The sequence below is a fragment of the Artemia sp. Qi Xiang Cuo genome, chromosome 7 (genome assembly GCF_049724085.1).
Source record: "Artemia sp. Qi Xiang Cuo chromosome 7, ASM4972408v1, whole genome shotgun sequence".
NCBI lineage: Eukaryota > Metazoa > Arthropoda > Branchiopoda > Anostraca > Artemiidae > Artemia > Artemia sp. Qi Xiang Cuo.
Genome location: NC_142800.1, coordinates 57,043,332 through 57,067,742, shown reverse-complemented (window position 1 = coordinate 57,067,742; position 24,411 = coordinate 57,043,332). Strand labels below are relative to the sequence as shown.

At 35.1% G+C, this 24,411-nt stretch overlaps 1 protein-coding gene across 1 annotated transcript in view; it reads left to right on the top strand.

Moving 5' to 3' along the window:
* The first annotated feature begins 1,166 nt into the window (after positions 1 to 1,166).
* The window catches only part of CycH (cyclin H), a 49,502-nt gene continuing 26,257 nt past the window's right edge, over positions 1,167 to 24,411 (top strand). The window contains exons 1-2 of the mRNA XM_089091625.1: positions 1,167 to 1,285; positions 17,944 to 18,140. Coding sequence (XP_088947751.1) covers positions 1,169 to 1,285; positions 17,944 to 18,140 — 314 coding nt within the window. The 5' untranslated portion in view covers positions 1,167 to 1,168. The remainder of the gene's footprint in view (positions 1,286 to 17,943; positions 18,141 to 24,411) is intronic.

Sequence of the window (24,411 nt, the reverse complement as noted above, 5' to 3'; positions counted from 1 at the left end):
CGGAAAAAATCTCCCCTGAATACGTTGTATACTTCCCAATAACCAATGCTGTATGTAAACACTGGGTAAAGTTCATAACTTTCAGCCCTCCCCCCGGGGACTTTGGGGGATTAAGTCATCCTAAAAGACATATTCATTATATTTTTGACCATGCTGAACAAAATCGCTATTTCAAAATTTTGATCGGGTGACTTTGGGAAAAAAATGAGCATGGGAGGGGGCCTAGTTGCCCTCCAATTTTTTGGTCACTTAAAGAGGGCACTGGAACTTTTAATTTCCGTTCGAATGAGCCCTCCAACGATAGTCTATGACCACTGGGTCGATTCAATCACTCCTGGAAAAAAAAGCAAATAAACATACACGCATCCGTGATCTTTCTTCCGGCAAAAAATATAAAATTCCACATTTTTGCAGATAGGAGCTTGAAACCTCTACAGTAGGATTCTCTTATACACTGAATCTGTGGTATGATTTTCAGTAAGGTTCTATAGCTTTTAGAGGGTGTTTCCCCTTTTTTCGAAAATCAGGCAAATTTTCTCAGGCGCGTAACTTTTGAGGGGTAAGACTAAACTTGATGAGACTTATATATTTGAAATCAGCATTAAAATATGATTCTTTTTATGTATCTATTGGTATTATAATTCCGTTCCTTAGAGTTTCGGTTACTATTGAGCCGGGTTACTCCTTACTTACAGTTCGTTACCACGAACTGTTTGATAAAGTCACCTAAAGCCAAATGAACTTTAGTAATCTACATATTGAGCAGTGTGTTCACCTTGTACTAAGCTATGTGATGTAAAACACTCAAAATTTAAAAGGTTGGGCTTAACATATAGCCTACCTTCATCTAACTTCTTGCTTCCAAGATAAGCTTAGGTCTAGCAAAGAGCCTCTCATTTAAAATATAACAAATGAACATCCCAAAAACTTGGTATTTACCATAATGAATCCAGATCCTTTTAGTTTAGGCAAGTTTTAGTCGCAATTTTGTTTCATGTTGATTCACGGGGCATAATTTTTTTTAGATTCGGCGACGTGGTACAGATATCAGTAAAAAAATACTAATCGTAATAAATTATGATTCTGACGCAGAGCGCACCCTAATTGACAATTAAGTATAATACTTTCATAGAGGGTGTGGAAAAATTAAAATTTGAATTTTTGAAACATGTTCCACTCTAGTTCTCAGCTTAAAAACTGGATGTTTGCTAATGAGGAATCTATTAAGAATCAGAGAAAAGTTTCAAACAAAAATTTCATTTCAAGACAAAATTCTTTAAATCAGGTATGTCAGGTGGGTGGGGTAAAGAAGAGTGAAGTGTTTTAAGGAATGATGTAGCCTTGGTAAATTTCTTAGAATTTTTATAAGTTGTTCTTAGAATTTTAAAGTGTTTCCTTCTGATGAGTATCGATTTTGCCCTGGGCTCTCACTATCAAATGTGGTCAATATATAATGGGCTGGCAAAGGAGGTTTGGGGGGAGGAAGTTTACTTTAAAGCGGGGATGAGTAGTGAGGATTTAAGATGGGTAATTTCGGTTTGTGGTAATTTTTTGGGTATTAGAGAAAGGAGGAAATATATTGGGAATTTCAGGATTAAAAATGGTCCTTACCAGTGTCCTATGTGTGGAGAGGAGGAAGATATCATCCATTTTATGGGTACATGCCAGGAGTTAAGAAATTTGAGGAGGGAAGTGTTTTCAACAAATTTTGGAACTCAGAAACTTTTTAAAAAAAATTTTTAAAACTTTTTAAAACTTTTTAAAAACTTTTTAAAATTTTTAATATAACAAAATGATTTTTTTATAATTTTCTCTTCCAATATTTATTTTTAAATGATATCTTTTCTCTTTACATCCAAATTTAAGGCAAAAAAAAATATCTTTAACCTACATAAAATTTCAAAACTAGCCTATGGAATCCTCCGATGAAAATGAGTTTAAAAATTTAAGGTAGTAATAAGTATCTGATCTCAGTTCCTGACAGAAAAATGGTTACAGCTCTTGGAAAGTGTCGCCAGATGGGAGATGGCATTGATTGGCTTGAAAAATTTTTAAAAAGTAGAAATTTTAATGATTTTAGAAGGTTGGGTAAATTTGCAAGAGTGGGTATGGCACATAGAGAAACCTTTTTGATGAACTGTGAGTAATTTATTGTGTTTTTTTTTGTATTTATTTTTGTTTTTGTTATTTTGCCATGGCCCAAAAAGGCTTTTGTTGCAATAAATATCTATCTATCTATACCAAATCATATTATTGAGTTTCAAATAAAGTGAATACATCATTCAATGCCTTTTTTACGCTGATTACGAATATAATAAGCATTTCTATCAGAAATGCATTTCAGCCCCCCCCCCCCTATATAGGCTATACCTAACCTAACCCTGAATTGGCATATATAGGGGGGGCTGAAATTAATTTCCGATAGAAATGCTTATTATATTCGTAATCAGCATAAAAAAAAGGCATCAAATGGTGAATTCACTTTAGTCCTAGGCCTAACTCAATAATATGATTTGGTATATATTGACCTCAAATGTCCCTTCGGTCAATATATACCAAATCTTATTAGGCCTATTGAGTTTCAAATAAAGTGAATGCACCATTCGATGCCTTTTTTTATGCTGGTTATGAATATAATAAGAATTTCAATTGTAATTTATTTAAAGCCCCCCCCCCTCCCTAGATAGGCGATACCTACCCTACCACGTAAGGGGACTATATAGGGGGGGGGGGCTGAAATTCATTTCCGATGAAAATGCTTATTATATTCGTAATCAGCATAAAAAAAGACATCAAATGGTGTATTCACTTTAGTCCTAACTCAATAATATGATTTGGTATATATTGACCATCCCTTCCCCCATATGGTCACATATATAGTCTTAGGATGTAGGTTTTCACAAAATAAAAAAACAACAACTTTATTTCTTCATAATATGCAACATGTTTAGTATTAGTGTAAAATTAGGTAAATTTTTCACAGTTGATATCTTTTTTATGCTCTTTCCAAATATAATAACCTAATCATTTTTGTTGAAAATAATTTTTACCCCCATCCCTATAAATACCAATTCAGGGTATATATTTGCACATTAGGGGGGTGGGGGTGTTGGTAGAGATTAAACTTACCTCTCACTTATATCGGATCTAAAATTTACCCCCACCCCCTCCCTAATGTGTAAATATAGGCTACAACCCAAATTGATATATGTAGGGTGGGGGGTAAAATTCATTTCCAACAAAAATCATTATTATATTTGGACAGAGCATAAAAAAAGGCGGTAAATATCTACCAAATCATATTATTGACTTACGCATAAAGTGCATATACCACTTGATGCATTTTTATGCTGATTACAAATATAATAATCATTTCTATTGGAAATGAATTTCAGTCACCCCCCCCTATATATGCCAATTCCGGGTATATATTTCTACATTCGGGGGGGGGCAAATTTTGTTTCTGATGTAAATTTGAGGTAAGTTTAAACTTTACCCCCCCCCCCTAATGTAGAAATATATACCCTGAATTGGCATGTATAGGGGGGGGGGCTGAAATTCATTTCCGATAGAAATGATTATAAGCCTATATTTGTAATCAGCATAAAAAAAGGCATCAAGTGGTATATTCACTTTATGTGTAAGTCAATAATATGATTTGTTTGATATTTACCAAAAAGGCATCAAATGGTATATTTACTTTATTTGCAAGTCAATAGCATGAACTGCAAAAAATTTACCTAAAATTAGGCTCACTCAGAAGGAAAATAAAATTCTGAAAACAACCGTAGAAATTATTATTTAAAGTATAATTTTTACTTTACACCCCCCCCCCCCCCATGTGTAAATATATAGCCAAAACTATATATTTCCCTATGTATTTTTCCATTTATTGATTTTGACAACATTGCTTCAACTTTCAGGTATTAAGCAGAAACAAAAGGGGTGGTGGATAGCAGTAGTGGTTCTAAGCCAGGGCTGGGGGGGGGGCGTAGCTCCCCCAAGTTTTTCTGACATGTGACATTCAGTTCCTTTTATTTTATATTTTTACAATCCTATGGTATACCTTGCCCTCCCCCTAGACTATGAGGCCTAAATCCACTACTGATGTATGGCAGAATGCACGGGAAATATATAATTTGGACTATATATTTGCACATTAGAAGGAGAGAGGGCAAAGTAAAGTGAAGTACTTTAAGGAAAAATACTAGTAAGTATTTTAGGATTTTTAAAAGTTTTTTTTTTTCAAAGTTATATATTGTTTCCTTCTGAGAAGGCCTAACTGTATACTAATAATAAACTGTATACTTTTTAAGAGTAAAAAAACGATTGCAGAGCAACCAGCCCTACTCCCTTGCTGTTTTTGCTACCCTCCCCCCCCCCTAACTCTGCTAAAGTTTGCCTTTTTATTAGAATCCTTTAAGAAAGACTGCTCAAACAAAAGGGCCATTGAATTTGAATGGGAAGTATTCTTGAATAACTTTAATATTTTAGCATAAACAGCAATGGTTAAGGAAAGGGCATGCCCCCTCATATACATAATTTTTCCTGCTTGTCATAAGTTTTATTGTTGCTCCTTACTTTCATCTGAAATAAAACTTTTTTTGTTATTCAATAACTTTATAAGTCCATGCATACATAATATGTGATATGATTTATTGCAACAAGCCTATGGCTTTCTCCTGTATTGCATAAAACAAATAAATAAATGAAATATCAACTTGGTGTTTGACCTTGGTTTGAATGGTAGTTTTTTTTAACCTGTTACTACCTGCAAAAGATAGAACAAGTCTCTCTTTAAGGGCTGAAAATAGAATTTGCAATTAGTGTATTTAGAAAGAGCATAAAATGCCATATTGAGCTGGTTGTTCATCTTTTTGCTGGTAAACTAATAACTAAGACAAATTTGTAATGTTTTATCAGATCTATTTCTTCCTTTTTAAAGTAGTTGATACTTTTTTGAAATCCAATAAGCTTGTCTTATTAATGACTCAATTTGTGAAATCTATCCTTAAAAGGAAAAATTTCCTCTGTTTTAAAGGGTTGGTCTTCATGTAGAAGTAACAAGCTATTAATTCTTTGCACAAATTTTTTTTTTCTTAATGCTGGTCTGATTACATTTCTGATACAAAAATTACCTCAAATTTAATGAGCTATATTAAACCAAAGATGAGTAGAAATAAATTCATGCAATAATTCGAACTTAAAATGGGCAGAAATCTTTAAAAATAAATAAAATTAAAAAACAAACTTAAAATACAGTGAATAATCAAGTTGAACATATAATGAACAGAAATCAACACAAATAGGACTGAAGATAATGCCATCTAAACTTTCTAAAGGCCATAGTGTCAAGCACAGATAACTCTCTGGTCTTTAGAAAGTTTAGGTGGTGTGTTATACCTACTCCTGTTTGTGGTAATTTCTGCTAGTTTTGTGTATGGTAGGTGTCTAGAGAGCTTATTTTTAAATAAATTCCCTCACAACACTTGAATTTCAACTGGTCCTTGGCATGGTCTTCTGGGGCCTGTACTTCTTCCATTCTTTGTGGATAGCTCTATCCTTTTCATCAGAATATTTACCAGGATGGGCAGCCAGATATCAATAACCTTTGTTGGGTTGTGACAGCTAGTATATTTATGCTAGTATTTTTCTTCTTTTTTTTTGTGGTCAAGAGCCAATCCTGATTTGGTGATAAATTGGAAAGTTCTTGAAATTCTTGTAAAAGGGATTTCAATCAAAATGAGTTGTGAGATCTCAACAAAATTTGGCAAGCAATGAGACTTAGTTTTTCAGAGGCAACGCTGTAGCGTTGCCTATAGTAAAGGCCATACGGCTCCAATGTTTTATTATTATTTATTATTATTTTTTTCCCAGAGGCACTTCATATGGAAGGGGTCATCGTAGAAACTTCAAAAGGGGCTCATTCGATTGCAAATCGAGAGTTCTAGTGCCCTTTTTAAAGGTCGAAAAGGATTTGAGGGCAAATAGCCCCCCCCCCCCGATCATCAGTTACCCCACAACATCGAATCCAAATTTGTGAGTAGCCATTTTGTTCAGCTTAGTTGAGTTTCAGATAGAAAATATGTTTTTGAGGAGGACACTCCCCCACAACCCTCAGGGCAAGTGTTTTAAGTTGTACCCTGGGGGCATATAAGGTTTTTTATAGAAGGCGTTGTCGTAGAAACTTCAAAACAGGCTCATTCGATTGGAAATTAAAGGGCTAGTGCCATTTTTAATAGTCGAAAATGTTTGGTGGGAAAATAGCCCCCCCCCCCCGCCCATAATTTCCCCAAACACATCCAATCAAAATTTTGAGATAGCCATTTTGTTTAGCGTAGTTGATTTCCAGATAGAAAATATATTTTTGAGGAGGATACTCCCCCACAACCCTCAGGGCAAGGGTTTTAAGGAATGCCCTGGGGGCATATAAGGTTTTTATAGAAGGCGTTGTTGTAGAAACTTCAAAACAGGCTCATTTGATTGGAAAATAAAGAGCTAGTGCCCTTTTTAATAGTCGAAAGTAATTGGAGTGTAACTAGCCCCCCCCCCCCACGCCCATCATTTCCTCAAACACATCAAATCAAAATTTTCAGATAGCCATTTTGTTTGGCGTAGTTGATTTCCAGATAGAAACTATATTTTTGAGGAGGACACTCCCCCACAACCCTCAGGGCAAGGGTTCTAAGTTATGCCCAGGGGGCATATAAGGTTTTTATAGACGGCGTTGTCGTAGAAACTTAAAAACAGGCTCATTCGATTGGAAATTAAAGGGCTAGTGCCCCTTTTAATACTCGAAAGTGATTGGAGTCTAACTAGCCCCCCTCCCCCCTTGCGCCAATCATTTCCCCAAACACATCCAATAAAAATTTTGAGATAGCCATTTTGTTCAGCATAGTTGATTTCCAGATAGAAAATATGTTTTTGAGGAGGAAACTCCCCCACAACCTTCAGGGCAAGGGTTTTAAGATATGACCTGGGGGCATATAAGGTTTTTATAGAAAGTGTTGTCGTAGAAACTTCAAAACAGGCTCATTCGATTGGAAATTAAAGAGCTAGTGCCCTTTTTAATAGTCGAAGGTGATTGGAGTGTAACTAGCCCCCCCACGCCCATCATTTCCCCATACACATCCAATCAAAATTTTCAGATAGCCATTTTGTTCAGCATACTTGATTTCCAGGTAGAAAATATATTTTTGAGGAGGATACTCCCCCACAACCCTCAGGGCTTGGGTTTTAAGTTATGCCTTGGGGGCATATAAGGTTTTTATAGAAAGCGTTGTCATAGAAACTTCAAAACAGGCTCATTCTATTGGAAATTAAAGGGCTAGTGCCCTTTTTTATAGTCGATAGTGATTGGATTGTAACTAGCCCCTCCCCCCCCCCACGCCGATCATTTCCCCAAACACAACCAATCAAAATTTTGAAATAGCCATTTTGTTCAGTGTAGTTGATTTACACTTAGAAAATATGTTTTTGAGGAGGACACTCCCCCACAACCTTCAGGGCAAGGGTTTTAAGATATGACCTGGGGGTATATAAGGTTTTTATTGAAGGTGTTGTTGTAGAAACTTCAAAAAAGGCTCATTCAATTAGAAATTCAAAGGGATACTACCCTTTTTAATAGTCAAAAGTGATTGGAGGGCAACTAGCACCCCCACCCCCCCCATCAATCCCCCAAACATATCCAATCAAAAATTTTAAATATCCATTTAGTTCAGCATAGTTGATTTCCAGATATAAAATATGTTTTTGAGGAGGACACTCCCCCACAACTCTAAGGGCAAGAGTTTTAAGTTATGCTCTGGGGGTATTTAAGGTTCTTATAGACAGTGTTGTCGCAGAAACTTTAAAAAAGGCTCATTGGATTGGGAATTCAAAGGGCTAGTGCACTTTTTAATAGTCGAAAGTGATTTAGGGCAACTAACCCCCCTCTCACGCCCACCTTTTCCCCAAACACATCCAATCAAAATTTTGAGACAGCCATTTTATTAAACGTAGTTTTAAGTTTTGGAAATTAGGTCTTTGAGGATGACAAATCCCCCACAGCCCTCAGGGCAAGAGTTCTAATTTAAGGATTCTCCGAATCCTTCCCATTATTTCTTATGGAAGGGATGTTCATATAAACTTTGGAGAGGTCTTATTTGACTGAAAATTGAAAGTTCTTGTTCACTTTTTAAGATTCAAAAGAGATTGGAGGGTGACTATCCCCCCCCCTCATCCACGCCCTAAATGTATCAGATAAAAATTTTGAGATAGAATTTTTTTAAAATAGTTCAAAGTTCAGATAACAAAAACTCTGGTGTCGACACAGCCCTCCAGGGCCCGGGGCAGGCATTGTAAGTGATGCCCTGGGGGGCATAACTTATCAATGGGGGTTTATAACTTATGGGGAGGGGTTTATAACTTATGGGGAGGGGTTTTTTATGGGAAGAACACATAGGAAATCTATTATAATTATCCAATTATAAGGTTAAAATACATACTCTGAGATAGATGTAAAATTGCTTTGGCACACAAATTCCTATTAAGGTCAATTCCAAACAGTTGTGATCCCTTTGTGTCAGCAAGTGAAATGGTCTAAACCCCCTTATTGGAGCTATTTTTTCAATCCATTCATTGTTGTCAATCGCTCTCTACAAGTTATGCGAGCTGTCTATTGTTCATATATAAGGTTCTTACCAAAGAGGTAATCGTATAGACTTTGAAGAGAGCCTCATTCAATTTAAATTGAAAGTTCTAGATCCGTTTTTTTAAAGTCAAGAATAATCGGACAGTAAGCCCCCCCCCATGCCATAAAAACTTGAAACTTTTTGCAATCAAAAACGAACAAAATTAATTAAAAAGAATACTTTCCGAAAAATAAGTTTTTCAAAGAAAAGTAAAGGCAATTTTAAAATTAAGCTCAGTAGATACAAATACCTTTGAAAATTCAAACTCAAAACGGCCAGAAATTACTATTAAAGAATAAATGAAACCCAAAACGAACAGAAATTAAATAAACAATCATAGCAAAAAACATACAACAAGTAATAATATAAATGAATAAATAGATCTGAAAGCGAGTAATGCTTGCATTGAATATGAAAATCAAGCTCAAAACGAAAACAAATATTTTGCTATTAAAGTATAAATGAAACTTAAAACGAACAGAAATTAAATAACAATCAATGCGAACAAACATATAATATTTATTAATGTAAATGAATAAATAAATCTTCAAACGAGTGAAACTTAAATTGAATATGCAAATCAAGTTTGAATCAAATAAAAATAGCTACAAACAAGAGTTTGGGTATCGTCTCACTGCAGAAGCCTAAAACCTACTGCGTCATTGGCGCTTTGCTGAAAACGAATTATATTACAAAGGTTTTCTTTTGTACTTAATATTTAAAATAAACGTTAAAATTACAGTAAAATTTTGAACTGATGAGCTTTTAGCAATTAATATCACTATGCATCAAATATTCAGTTTAATTCATTAGTTCTTTTCAAGATTAGTCAAGACAAATATAGTTTCACTACAAACAAAATTTGGATACCGCCCCCTTCTTTAACTGTAAAAACCTAAAGCCTTCTGCGTCATTGGTGCTTTACTGAAAACGAATTACTCGTATGTTACAAATTTATTATTTTCTCAGTTTTTACAGCATTGAAAATGAAAATAAAATTACAGTGAAAAAAAAAAAATCTTGAACTGATGGATCTTCCAACAATTAATATCATTATATATCTAATATTCAATTTGATTTTGTTTACACTTTCCAAGACTGTTCAGGACTCATATAGTTTTGCCATTTTTTTTTAACTCTGCCATTTTTTCTAAATAATCGTGTTGGTTTGTTATGAGAACATTCTATGGCTTCTATGCATTTCTAATTGAGAGGAAAACTGCACCTAAAACTTTGCGGAACATGCATTTTCTTGCATAAAACACCAAAATATATTAAAATGTCAAGTTTCGGAGTGTCCCACCAATTGCAAGCAAGTGCCATTGGTATTTATGAAACCGCATGGTCAATTTAGGGGGTGGATGGTAGGCTTATTCTCGTAGCAGCCCCATTCCGTCGTGGTATGATTCACACTTTCAACACCTAGCATCCGGACTATCATATAATCTACCAAGCATACAACTACCCCAAATCAGTATCAATAAATAAATGAAACCCAAAACGAACAAATATTAAAATAAATATTAGCGTCAAACTCAAAACGACCATAATATATGTGAGTAGGGTTCAAAACCCCTATGCTTTCTAAAAGCCAGAATATAATTTGTATTTTACTGAAAAAAAAAATTCAAATGAGTTTACTGAAAAAAAAAATGTGCATTGTCAATTTAATATACATATGCTGATATTTATTCCATAAAATCTTAATTAATGAAAGAATTGTTTTCAGTAAAGCGCCAATGACGCAGTAGGTTTTAGGCTTCTGCAGTGAGGCGATACCCAAATTCTTGTTTGTAGTTATTTTTATTCGATTCAAACTTGATTTGCATATTCAATTTAAGTTTCACTCGTTTTAAGATTTATTTATTCATTTACATTAATAAATATTGTATGTTTGTTCGCATTGATTGTTATTTAATTTCTGTTCGTTTTAAGTTTCATTTATAGTTTAATAGCAAAATATTTGTTTTCGTTTTAAGCTTGATTTTCATATTCAATCTAAGCATTACGCGCTATCAGATCTATTTATTCATTTATTTTATTACTTGTTGTATGTTTTTTCCTATGATCGTTCATTTAATTTCTGTTCGTTTTGGGTTTCGTTTGTTCTTTAATAGTAATTTATAGTCGTTTTGAGTTTGAATTTTAGAAGATATTTGCATATACTGAGATTAAGTTTAAAATTTCCTTTACTTTTATTTAAAAAAATTATTTTTCTGAAAGTTATTTTTTTAATTAATCTTTTACAAACTCCATAGCCAGCATAACCTCCATTGGTTAGATGGGTTAGGGATACCTATTTGCTTACCTCCAGGGGATATTCCCAAATGGGTTTTGAATTTCAAATAAATCTAGTCAACAATATTGTATATATATTGACTCTGTTAAAGAAGAGGAAAAGATGGTAGTCTCCTAATTCTGTTCACAACTGCCTGTACCAGAACAGGACATTGACTCTTAACCACATATGGTATTAAGTAAGAGTTAGGCTCCTATTTATGCCTTTAGTGTGGTCCATTCTTGATCTGACCACTTTGGGTGGAGGCTAAGGTATCAAAATCTGCTTTAATTAGCCTTTATAACTTTCAAGATGATGGATTATATTCAACAAAACCTAGTAAACAGCTGCAGTTATGGTTTGGGTTACCATGCTTGATTAGACTTCTAAGAGGAAAGGGCTACAGTTTTGTCATCCATGTCCAACCTAATTCAGTTGACAGTGTTGTTTATGCTGTTCTGCAACTTTGACCTATGTGTAATAGTTGCTGTAATACTTCATTAAACTTTAATACTTGGTATAGAAAACCCGTTTTCAGGTTTCTAGGTTTTATGAAGCCAAGCAGTCTACTACTTAATGATATGCAAGTAAATATTTTGGATGATTTTTATGCCAAGTAGCAGGCTGCGTCTATCCAAAAAATTGAAACTAATTTGGTACATAAATTAACTGACATTTTAAACACAACATAGTCCATATTTCATGGGGTATTTGTATCAATATAGTTCAAAGTTTTATTTTTCTGAGTTAGTCTCCTTTTATATCCAGGCTCTAAACATAACAAATTGTTTAGATCTGATAGGGATCCACCCTGTTGATTAGCACTGACATCAGTGTTATCATTAATGTCATACACTATTTTGAAAAACATTGAGGAATTGTAAACGTCAGTGTTGTGCTACACACTAAAAAAAAAAAAAAAAAAAAAAAAAAAATCTAGTTCAAATTTTAAGACAAGGGAGGAACTTATAAGTAACAATGGGCTGTTATGTCTTGGTCATACCTGCAATGATAGGTTGAAATCTTTTGTTAGTTGATTTACCTATTTATTCCCTATGATGCTTTTGAGCATACAGAAAAATGCTTCTGTGTTCACTACTGAGAGGGAAGTGCAAATAAGAATAGGTTGTTACAGTATGGTCACCTTCTTGGTTAACAAGTTAGAAAATTCTGAAAATTACTTTACCTTTTGTTTGATCAAGAGAACCATCAAAACAGAATTCAAAGACAAGTGAGGGAGTTTTAATAAAAAATTGTGAGGCAGATCACATTCATCTTCAGGGATGAGGAACTTAGCGCTTCTAATGACTGGTGTATATCTTTTAGCAGCCTCTGTACATAATTTTTGATTATAAAAAGAGACAGATAGTTTTATAGTACCAACTAGGGTTGATAAGATTGTATGGTAAGTTTTGAGCTCTTTCATGAGATATACCATTCATTAGGTTTCAAGGGGTTAAAAACTTCAGTTTTAACGTACACATTGAAAGAAAGAATTCAGGTCAAAAGTCTGGGGCAATTTAGCGATTTAAAGGTAATATTCGGCTCTTAGACCATGGAAACCTTTGTTGGAAATGGAATTGCAACTTTTCCTAGTTGGTGTACCTTTTACTGCTCCTGGTGAGCTTTTTGTCCATTTATCAAACATCTATCATTCACTTAACACGATGAGACAGAATAAAGGAAAAAGAAAAGAAATATCACGTAAATAGGAAACAAATTAATGCACCAAATATGGTCATAAGAACAACAGACAATGATAGAAATAAACCATAAAGTTAAAATAAATTTAAATATTAATGTACTAAATATGGTCATAAAAAAGATGTGTAAAAATGCTAAACATTACTGAATGAGAACATGGTACTAATCATTCTGTGAAGAACCAAGTTTTTTGTTATGCTTGGTAATTAATTTAGGAATCGCAAAGATCAAGGTCTGCAATTTTAAATTTTCTAATCACTAGAGATTTCTGATGCCAAGGTGACTACTGAAGTAAATATTGAGGAAACTGAAAAAAAACGAAACTTTCAAACAATCAGTTTAGTAAATTACTACTACTAAGTACTCAATACAGCACCAAGTCGCCAGAGACAAACACAGCTACGCGTGCTCCTCCGTTCATCCCATTTCGTTTAAAGCCTCCCTATTTAAACCTTCCCAAGAAATTTCCGTTTCCTTAAATCTTTCCTTACAACATCCTCCCACCCCAATTAGGGACTACCTGATTTTCGTTTGGTCCTACATGGTTGGCTGGACAAGGTCGATCTTTGCCAATATGTCATCCTTCTTCCACAAAACTTATTCTGGCAATCTCAACCTCTCATTATAGCCCTGGAAAGCGAACCACATTTTTTGTACAACTAACTGTTAGAGACATGATCAAGTCCGATGGGCACCCAAAACTACCCATAGGCAATATCTCTGGAAAATATCTAGCAAATCCTCTTCTGCCTTTTGGAGTGTCCTTGCTTCAGAACATACTTGACCACTGTTATCACTGTAGCATCCAATATTCTAATCTTGGTTTGCAAACTTATCTTCCTATCAAATGAAACTCAGAGAGGAGAGAAACTAACAAAATGAAAAATAAAATCAAAAAGGGTGAAAAAACGAGGATTTTGTCAGCCAGTGGTGAACCATGAAGAATACAAAATATAAGCAAATATTTCGACAAGGACCTCCGCCAAGTCGGACTCAGTGCAAAACAAAAAAGAACAAAAAAAAAAAAAAAAAACGAAAATCTAACCTTTCGAAGTTTACTTTACAAAGACAGAACAGACACTCCATTTATTTATCTTCCTATTCTTTCAAACTTTTTTCAACTGTGAAAAAATACCCTGGGCCTTGGTTATTCTAATTTTAAAATCTTCACTGCCCCCCACAGTATTTACAAATAATACTACCTAGATAAGTGAATCTATCCACTTGATCAATCTTCTCATTACCTAACATCACCTCTCCACCTTCACTTATTGCTTTAATTGTCTGACAACATCTTTGACTGATGCTGTGCTAACAATAAACTGTCTATCGGGAATGGTGGCAAGGAATTTATCTATCTCAGTTTCATAAAAGAGTTCAAGGTTTTGATCAGGAGCAGCAAGCTCAGATTTGTAATAGCTATATCATTCCTTATCAGTAATGTCAGCTGCAGAGAAGGACGGAGGAGAGCTATCTTTGTGAAACATAATTCTAAAAAGAAGATTTTTGTCTTCTTACAAGAAGAGTTTATTTGAGGATAAGGAAATTTGTCTCCAAGGGGTCACCTAATGATTATAAATAAAAATGCACCACAATGACATAGCGTCTCAATTTGCATATTAAAGAATAGTTGCAGTAATACGATTCTGAAAAGTTAGGGATATATACATAAATACATAAGGCTAGTTAGGTTGTATAAGATGGTATTGTAAGTTTTAATTCTTAATAATGCCAACGATTGAAACGACAAGCTTCAACTGGCTATAAAGTCAATATTTATTTTTCTTAAATCTCTTTTTATACCGTGGTTATCTTTGGTGATTAGGTGCTGGTACAAAAGATAAGTTCAATTGGCTGCTATTCAACTGACAGACAAGTATCTGTTTAATAAGGTTTTTGTTGGGGTGACGCAATATGTTTCCAAGTCAAATCCACCTCGGATCCCAGATAAAACAAAACTGTCAACCTTTTCGAGTGGGAAACTATTCAGGGTTAGTTGGTAATCTGTAGTGATGTTCAAATCGAGAAATTTTGTTTTCTACGTGTTTATTCGTAGGTCGAGGTACGCTGAGAAATGTGTGACTTCGTCAAGCATTTGCTGGGCGGAGTATGGCCTCGGCGCAAGAAAGAGTACGTTGTCTGCGTATTTAAGATTCGTCAAGTTGACATTTCTACCAACTACTATTCCTTTAATCCCCGTTTTGGCATGGTCAAGGGCCCAATCGATAAAATAATTTAAGAGGACCGGTGAGACTATACAGCCTTGTATGTTCAAGTAATTGATAGTGAAGAAACAAACCAATATAAGGGATTAGATATTCGTGTCAATTTCAAAGATTATAATTGTTTCCAGCATATTCAAGGGTACATTAGATATATAGCCTACATTTAACGTTCAACCGGCTTCAACGTTGATGTAATTTTTTTTCACCTTCTGACAAAAGTGTTGCTCCTGTAACATATTTTTGTTGACGAAGCCGACAAAGGGCTGCTGCAACACTTCAGGCCACCTAGGTCATATAAATCTAATTTTTTTTTCTGCTTCTCTCTGTACTTTGAAGGAAGTTTTGCAATGATGTCGTTCGAAGTTAAAAGGCCTTCTAACTCCCAACTGATAAAATTGGTCACGGTAAAATTGTGTATTTTACATGTTTTACCGTAATTTTATGGAACCCCATAAAATTGGTATTTTACGTAATTTACGCATTTTACCGTTATCTTTCATATTTTGCTGACATATTTTACGAGGGCTTACAATTTTCTCAGGAAAAAAAGTGCAAAGAGGCTGGCAGTAATAAGTTTGGCTATGATTTTGTTTTGTGTATAGCTGTATTAACCTGTTTAAAAGGCCGTCTTTCTGATTAAGTCTCTTTTTATCAGAACAATAAAGTGTATTATAGTACAAGTAATTATAATTTTAAAATGGTGAAATATTAGCTGAAATAAAATTATATTAGTTCTGTGAGCTGTTAAAGTCAGATAGGGCTACAAGCAGGATTAACATATGACAAAAAAAAATTAAATAGCCGAGAAAAACAAGGGTAATGTCAGCCAGTAGACAGAAAAGAAGTGAAAATGACAGAAGCAGGTATTTCGTCAGGGACCTCTGCCCAGGAGTCTTAAGTACTAAAGAAAAAACGAAAACTAGCCTTTTGAACTAACTCTTAATAGAGCAGAAGAAAGACAGAATCAAACAAGCCAAGCCAGAATAAATGAAACATCATTCGCCAATTAGATTCGGCAAGAATTCTCTGCTTAGGGATTGGCTTAGCTTGTCTACTGACCTGATTTTCATTAAAAATGCGGTCAGATGATCTTGATTCGAACTGAAGAAAAGATGTGTTTTGAATCATTTAATTTTAAGCTATCATAAATTGGGTTGATTGGAATATAAACAGAAAGACTGGCTAAGTGGTTGGTACGTTGGTTTGGGAATCCTTTGTCCGAGGGGCACGGGTTTCGATCCCTGGCGTGGCCGGTTATTTGGTTTGGGACGGGGGTCAATGGTGTGATTCTGTAAGCTCAGCCAAAGTCGACCCAGCTCTAAATGTGTACCTGGAGAAATTTTAGGAAGGTAAACAGGAAGAATGTGCGAAAGCACAGGATGTCTGGCCCCATCCCCCCATTGCACTTCCTGGCTGAAGGGCCACGAAACGGAGATCAGCATTGCCGGTTTGGAACTTGAGGATCTAGTACTGTCATGCTAATTTTATTTTACTTATATGAATATCTCCAGTATCTCTACTTGAAGCAAGGTCTTTATTTATGGATAATAATTTAAATCACCTTCCTAAAAAAATAGGGGAAGCCTTTTGCTTCAGATATTAAAGTTGCCTTATCAAAAACAACTAAACGATATGGACTTTGAACAATATGGAAGGCAAATCAGAACCAATATCCTCATTTTAATTTTAAATTTCACATCCCAGAGAAATCTCGTGTTCATACCTTCGTTTACTCCCCTCCCCCGTGGCGAATTCCCCCCTCGTCCCACGGAAATCTCCGCATTTTCCTCTTGGACAGATACGGATCTTCATTAGAAGGGAAATTAAAATCTACTGTCCTGTTTAAGTCAGAGGCAATCGTATAGTATTGTCTATAGAAAAGACCCATAAGGGTTCAAATTATTAATATCTGTTCATTTATTTTTTCCTAGAGGCACTTCATGTGGAAGGGGTGGTCGAACAAACTTTGGAGGGGGCTCAATCAATTGGAAATTGAAAGTTCCAGTGCCATTTTCTAAGATTTAGCCTGCTTTTCAACCAATTGCTACTGAATGAGTTGTTACTGACTACAGTGTCTGCAAGAAATTCTCATTCTAGTTTAACGACCCTTGTGTTTCAGCAGTTGTTTTGAAAGAATCTTTAAATAAGCACAGAATTTGTTCTATGGGAGAGATGAGGGGAGGTTGTAAATAGATATTGATATAGAATCTTCAGGGCCATATCCAAGAATTTTTTTGCAGGGGGGGGGGGGGGTGGGAATAGGTACAGTCACCTGAATCAGAAGTTGAGTCTGAAGGAGAGGAGCTATATTTGCCAGCATATCCTGTTGAAGACGGTCTTAATGACTGAAAGTGACTGATCTAGTATTTAGTTCATCAAAGTGTTACAAACCACTTTTTTACTTATATTCGGTGCTTTTATAATTAATGAAAAATAAAATGTATAGGATATTAGAAGTGTGGCTGAATGTGGCTATTTAAATATGCAAGGCTGTTAGGGCACCATTTATTAGGTTTAAATATAAAGAAAAAATTGCTTATATGATTTACTCTAAAATAATCGTAAATTTTTTTATTTTTTTTTTTTACAAAATGGATGTCCCAAAATTAGGCACTGTTCAAGTGCTGAGGTATTACCCCAGATACAAGATTACAAAAGGGATAAACTAGATTGTTAATTAAATTGAGGAAACTCTAGATGAAGGGGCACTACCATTTTTAAGCCCAGGAAAATCAGATCATCAAAAAATCTCATTAAAACCTAAAAGCAATGCTTAAAAATAAATGCTCAACTGGTCTTGTACATACAGAGCAACTCTGAAACACCTATTTTACCCTATATATCCTAGGGAGTACCATATGTTACCATATTTTACCAATTTAACCAATTTTACTTACGGAGTTTATATTTTAAGGTAATTTTACAACACTATTGTAAAGTAATGGTATTTCCTTCCTTTTTGGCTAAAATATTCCCTTGAACTGGTGTTTCTGAAGGGTATCTGACAAAAGAATAGAGTTTAGCTAGAGAAAATATAACGTCTATTAATTTTGTTACTTTTTAGCTTGAGGGAAGATCAACTGATTTCTTGACTTACGATGAAGAAAAAGAGATTTTGATGTTTTATGAAGAAAAACTCTGGGACTTCTGCAAGAAATTTAAACCTGCTATGCCACCATCAGTTGTTGGCACTGCATTTCATTACTTTAAAAGATTCTATCTCAAGAACTCTGTAATGGACTACCATCCAAGAGATATTTTGTAAGTATTGCCTTCATGCATTTTTTATTGTAATTCTTCCATTGAAAGAACCTCTTTGGTTACAAGTTAACCAATGCCTATTTTGTATAGGCCTATCATTAACGCTGGCTTTCATGTTCACCTTAACTGCAACTTGGCTACGTATTGTTTTAATGTTGTTTGGCGTCAATTTTGTTAGAATCAAATAAAAAAAAGAAGAAAAAACTGGTTCTCCTTACGAAATTAAAGAGCAATATTAAAGCTTAAACTGAACGTAAATTATCCTGTATATTTGGAGGGGGGCTGCTCACCCCTCAGTCTCCCACTCTTTAGCTTAAATTAACTGTTGCTTTACTGAAAGTATTAAAAGTAAATCAAATCTAGCCAACTGCTAATTGTAAGTATTTTATCCACCGATTGGCTTTAAAATATTCGAATGAGAAGGGTGAAACTTAAATCAAATAAATATATCCTTCCATACTCGAGTTTCTGTGATGAAAATAATCCAGTTCTTTTTTATCCCATTGCTTTTTTGTTAGAGTAATCACTCTTGAATCAATGGAGCAAAAAACTCAATTTTTAGTATGAAAGGCGTCGGGGGGGGGGGGGCGGGATGGGGATAGAAACCAACTCAATAATTTTTCTTAATAGAAGGGAGGATGTGTCTTGTGACGAATCCTTCCCACTTCTCTCTTCACTGAAGTTTGGCTTTTGATTCTGGTGTTTTTTTTTATTTAGAAAACAACTTTTTCTGTTAAAAACAACCGTTTCATGCTAAAACAATCATTTGTTCAATGGAAGATGAACTGCTACTCAAATTGCAATTTTGCACCAGAATTGCAATTTTATATGTTATAGATGTCGACACCAACTTAATAGCAATCTTTGTGGCCCACCTGAAACAAGCTCTAATAACCTAGCAGGTTCCTTCCTTCTATTGTTCAAAGCCTTCAAGCTTTTTCATATGAACTACTAATTGATGCAATTCCTGTTTATTCCTCTTGTTTCTCGACTTGACATAAAGGAATTGAAAACTTAAATAGTCAATTTTTTCCCTCATCAAAGTGTTCAGTTAATTGTTTTTGTTTTTCTTTTTCAAATCACCTATCCATTCTTTTCAGTGCAGTTAATTTGTCTAATCAGTTCCAAAAACAAAAACCTTTTTTTTTGTAAAAAAAAGACTAGAAGCTAAATCGTAATCGCAGCAGTAATATAGTATTATTAGTAGGAATAGTACTAGTCAAAAGTAATCACAATCACAAGCCGTAGTAGGCACAAGTAATTAGAGTCACAGCTACACGTAGTCACATTTTCAATTAGTTGTAGTTACAGTCGCAAGTATTTGCTGTCACAAGAAGTCGCAATCATAGTCGCAAGTTTGCTACAGCTAGTGTTTCAATCTGGTTCAACATCTCTCAATATTTCATGAAATTTTCGACTTTGCTGTTCCTTTGGTATTACAGATAGATCATTTTGATATGCTGGATGCAAAAAGCGTCTTTTGATTTCGTTCGCCATCCCCATTAACATTCCTTGTAGTTTGAACTAAATACCCTCAGCCATTCTACTGATGTTTTAGATACACTCTTTTTGCAAACTAATGTACACAGTGTCTTTTGATTTGTTCCAACAGCCCCTTCAGTTTTTTTTTTTTTTTAAAGTTTCAACCTAATGCCCATAGTCATTAATCTCGGAAAAGTTGCATAATCTTTGAATAAAGCATTAAGCACAACTTTAGAAATTCATACGGCAAAATTCAACATGTCTTGTGTCTAAGAAGCATAAAGCAGATGTTTCTAGCTGCAATTTGTATAATACTAAATTTCGCATTTTTTTTCCGAGAGGGATTGTCACTGAAGCGTTTTTTTTTTTCAGGGTTGATGGTTTCGAACCATCTGTCTTAGGCTTTTGGGAATGGGTTCACTACACCACAAATTTAAAGAGCTAATGGCTTTTGTGAGCAAACAAAAGATGACGCTACCATATTTGATAATACCATCACCACTATTTATGGTGATGCGAATCAAAATTTTTTTTAAAGATTTGATACAGTTTTTCATATGCCCTTCCGAGATCTATAGGTTGCATACATAGTACCCCTGCTTCATTCAATGATGATTGAACTTTAACCGGTGTTAAGTTTTTATTTAACCGGTGTCCAGACAAAGCATCAATTCATGAGATAGCGGTAATTCCCGGTATGTCAATATCTTGCAGTTTTTTCCAGTGGTTTAAGTCTTAGTAAAGGGTGCTGACTGTGAAGTGGTAATTCCCAGTATGTCAATATCTTGCAGTTTTTAAGTTACAAGGGAATCTATCTCTTTTTGCCATTGAGATGATGACCATTTATAGGATTACTAGATATATAGGACACTGGATTTAATATGTCACATAGACTTACTACATAAGTTTAATAATTTACTCCGCAGCTCCATCAGCCATAAGGCACCCGGGGAATGAACATAACCCAAGTCGTAAGGATAGTACAAAATATTCAAAAAACTATTGGGTCAGTGGAATTTTGGGAAATGACATACTTTTGGTTTGGGTCCAAGTACATGTTGGAAGTACTGGAAATAGATTTGCTGATACTATGGCTAAATGGGGTATTTCGGAATGGGCAGCGTTGGGTTTAAGCGTAAAACCTACATAAAATGAATATTTAATGCAATACTCACGATACATTAGGTGATATGACGACCAAAGATTACATTAGAAATTGTGCTAATCCAGTTTTGGAGCTTTATAATTATAAAGCCACACCTGCTCCTAAGTGGGCCAATAGAAAGGCAGTTTAATCAGTTATCACTGAAATGCAGCATGTTTAGTGAATACTACAGAGATTTTCAACATAACAAAGAACCACCGGAAGACAAGAAAAACCACAAATTTAAGACCATGTTCAACAGAAAATGTTTAAAAAAGCTGATTGGGAAAAATTCCTCACTAGGAAATTTGTCACTAATCCTTTACTTAAATATTCGCTTTATATATAGAGACATTTTAGCATGATGTCATGACGTCATATAGTAATGCGGAAATGGCTCCAAAAACGCAGTTTTTTTGCGAAAAGTTGCATTTTAGTTTTCAGCTGTCAAGAACAATTTAGAAGATGAAAAATACATAGGCGTAAGGACTAGCCTTCATTAATTACTTAAACACCTATTACAATGTATCACTGTCCAACAGACAGAAACAAAGACAGGAGACATGTGTGTGGTTGTATTGACTGAATTAAGCTTTCTCAGGTTTTAAAAGCAGCGACTGAAAAATTCTTTCATGGATTTTCGTACAGGCAAATTTCAGTGATATAGTTTTTATCTGTTACCGTTTCAATGTTGCCGTTTTCGAGCTTTTTCAAATTTCCCATGATTTTGTTTTCGTCATTACTTTTTGCTTTTAAATATAAATTAGATAATAGTTGCTTTCAGAATCAATGTCAAATGGTGACTTTTTTATATTTGAAACCTTTTTTAAAACCACGTTTTTAATTTTGGTTACTACTGGGCGTAGTTTGTTCTTTACTAGATTCCAGCTAATGCTTTAACTGTGATTTGCACATTAGTCTGTATTATTAAAATAAAAATTGATTCAATCACAGAAGAGCGCAAAGGAGGTTTTTGTTTCTTCAGTCCTGAAAGCTATAGTTGGAATTGGTGTGCGTGTAACTGAACCACCGTGTAACTGAACCCCTGTAACTGAACCACCGTTTAACTGAACCACCGTGTAACTCAACCACCGTGTAACTGAACCACCGTGCAACTGAACCCCCATGCAACTGAACCCTCGTGTAACTGAACCACCGGGCAACTGAACCCCATTTAACTAAACCCTCGTGTAATTAAACCCCCGTGCAACTAAACCCATTCAACTGAATCCCCATGCAACTAAACCCCCATGTAACTAAACCCCCGTGTAACTGAACCCCCGTGCAACTGAACCACCGTACAACTGAACCACCGTGCAACTGAACCACAGTGCAACTGAACCACCATGCAACTGAACCACCGTGCAACTGAACCCTCGTGTAACTGAACCCTCGTGCAACTCAACCACCGTACTTACATTGGGTAAAACACAAGTTAGAATCTTTACATGTTCAACCTTGTTGGAATTGTTTGTTTCTTAAATTCACGATATAAACGCCTGTCAAATGTATTCACGAAAAAGCTTTGTTTTATTTTTGCAAAAAGAAAAATAAGATCCGATGTCACAAACTGTTAAAGCTGATTTATTACTCTGTTTTTCAGATGAATCAGACCTTTTGGACGTTAAGTAATAAACATATGTGTTGAAAATATTTGATCTATTTGAACCTAGAACACGAATTTTGATCAAATGTCCTTGAGGAAATTGCCGCTAAAAAGGACATGGGAGGGGGACTGGTTGCACTCCAGCCTTTTTTTCAACATTCCTTCAACTTGCCCTGAAAGTTTTAACTTCATACCCTCAGGCTTATACTCTTAGCTGTTTTTGATACATTGCAGATAAAACGTTTAAAACTGGATGCACATAGTACCTCTTGATTTAGTTGAAGATGATCCTAAATATTCTCTGAACAATGTGACGACTGATGCCATCAGCCATTGTAAATGTTCCTGGTATTTCCTTTTCACAACCAATAAAGGAAAAATGGTTTTGATTGTGTTTGGCATTCTTCTCGACATTTCCCTAAGGTTTGACCTTAATGCTGCATGCTTTTTTTATTTATAGGACCAAACATGCCATATTTTCTTCATAAGAAAAACTTATATGTTAACAACAGGCAGCTTGTATAACTTACAGCCCTTGCACCAGAGGTTGAGGGTTGTAAACCATAGTTATTTAACTATGGCATAGTTATTCAACCTTTGAACTGTTTTAAATAAAATAACCGTCTCAAAATTTAGATCGGATGTATTTTGGGAAAAAATAGGGTGGAGTGGAAACCCTCCGATCACTTTTAACTCTGAAAAAGTGCACTGGAAATTTTGATTTCCAATCGAATGAGCCCCCCCCCCCAAAGTTCATACAACATTTTTTTCTATAAAAACCTTATGTGTTAGCAATGAGCAACTAGCTCAACTTACAGCCCTTGCCCCAGATGGTGCTGGTGGGGTTGTTAACCCCAAAGGCATGGTTATTTGACCTTTAGACTATTTTGAACAAAATGTTTATTTTTATTTTGACCGGATGTATTTGGGGGGGATGTCGGTGAGAGGCTAATTGTCCTCTGATTCTTCAAAATTGATCTTGAACTCTCAATTTTGAATCGAATGTGCCTCCTTCAAAGTTTTTACGACCATCCCTTCTATAAAAACCTTAAATTTTAACAATTGGTAACCTGCAAAAACATACAGATTGCTGATACATGTGTATCAGCAATTTGTTTTTTGAACGGCATAGCGTATCAAGATGAAACTTCTGGGGCATCTACCTGCTACTACTGCTATTAATACTGCTGCTACTACTGTTGCTACTACTACTAATTCAACACTTTTATTATTACTGCTGCTCCTACTACGATCTTTACTACTATTAAACTAGCACTATTAAGGCTAAGCATATCAAGTTGAAAATTTGACGGATTGGGGTATTTGACACTAATTTGCATGCAGATTTCCAAAATGGCGTATCCCAAAAAGGGATTTGTGTATTAAGTTCGAACTTTCAGAGAGTGCTTAAAGGAAAAGTCGATTCACCAAAAGGAAATATGTGTACGCTCAGGCCTGGATATACCACTAGGTCCCTAAGCCCGGACCTAGGGGCGCATAATTCCAGGGAGAGCAATAAATTATCACTGAGTAATTTTTCTTGACAAAACTGGACTGATGTGATTTATCGTCGCCAAGTGCACTCTGCCGCCACTCTGCCTATTCACAGGAAAGTGACTTTAAAACAACAAACCAACAAAGAGAAAAATCTCAGTGAAAAAAAAAAAAACAAAAAAACAACACAGAAGTTCCATGGTCACATGGTCACTTATAAACTGTCAGATTTCGCCCAAGAATGGTAGCTGAGAGTTCGGTATTACCCCTCTCTTTCATCACTTTTCGCTCATCAGTTGTGTTCTGTTAATTGCTTCCATTTGCCCCGAATTTTTGGGAATAGCCCCGAAAATCTTGCAAAAACGGAGCGGCCAAAACGCTTGGTTCTTAATCGTCAAAGCTTTAAATCCGGCCCTGTGCACGCTACTGTTATGCTATTACTATTTTAATTACATTTACTACTATTGCTAGTGCAACAATTACTACTACTACTAGTTCGACTGCTATTTCTATTGCAACCGTTTGTAAACTAAAAGTATTAAGAT